Source organism: Oncorhynchus gorbuscha, unplaced genomic scaffold (assembly GCF_021184085.1).
Source record: "Oncorhynchus gorbuscha isolate QuinsamMale2020 ecotype Even-year unplaced genomic scaffold, OgorEven_v1.0 Un_scaffold_2743, whole genome shotgun sequence".
NCBI lineage: Eukaryota > Metazoa > Chordata > Actinopteri > Salmoniformes > Salmonidae > Oncorhynchus > Oncorhynchus gorbuscha.
This window is the reverse complement of record NW_025747171.1, coordinates 62,501-63,133: the sequence shown is the minus strand read 5'-3', so window position 1 is coordinate 63,133 and position 633 is coordinate 62,501. Positions and strand designations below refer to the sequence as shown.

Below are 633 nucleotides of genomic sequence, written 5' to 3'. Positions count from 1 at the left end.
TGTGTGTGTGTGTGTGTGTGTGTGTGTGTGTGTGTGTGTGTGTCTGCTTTCCTGTGTGTGTGTGTGTGTGTGTGTGTGTGTGTGTGTGTGTGTGTGTGTGTGTGTGTGTGTGTGTGTGTGTGTGTGTGTGTGTGTGTGTGTGTGTGTGTGTGTGTGTGTGTCTGCTTTCCTGTGTGTGTGTGTGTGTGTGTGTGTGTGTGTGTGTGTGTGTGTGTGTGTGTGTGTGTGTGTGTGTGTGTGTGTGTGTGTGTGTGTGTGTGTGTGTCTCCCAGTGAAGGATACTGAAGCTGCGGTCTGTGATCCCCAGGTGCCACATGTTGATCCTCAGGTCATCAGCTGACAGGTAGGTCTCTCCGTCACTGTTGACCGATATGGAGTTAACGTGGTAGGTATGACCATTGGAGAACACCCTCCTAGGACGTACCTCCACCATCAGGTCTGTAGGTCTCAACACAGGAACCTGGGAGGGGGGGAGGGAGGGAGGGAGGAGAGAGAGAGAGGGAGAGAGGGCAGGAGGGGGGAGTGAGAGGGAGAGGGAGGGAGAGAGTGAGAGAGAGAGGGAGGAGAGAGAGAGAGGGAGTGAGAGAGGGAGGAGAGAGAGGGAGGGACGGAGGGAGGGAGGGAGGGAGGGAG

General features: G+C 55.3%; 1 protein-coding gene across 1 annotated transcript in view; it reads right to left on the bottom strand.

Moving 5' to 3' along the window:
• Window positions 1-282: 282 nt before the first annotated feature.
• Window positions 283-633, bottom strand: part of LOC124026401 (serine/threonine-protein phosphatase 2A 55 kDa regulatory subunit B gamma isoform-like) — a gene marked incomplete at its 3' end in the record, with an annotated part of 13,720 nt that continues 13,369 nt past the window's right edge. Inside the window, exon 5 of the mRNA XM_046339431.1 lies at window positions 283-460. Within this exon, the coding sequence (XP_046195387.1) occupies window positions 283-460 (178 nt within the window). The remainder of the gene's footprint in view (window positions 461-633) is intronic.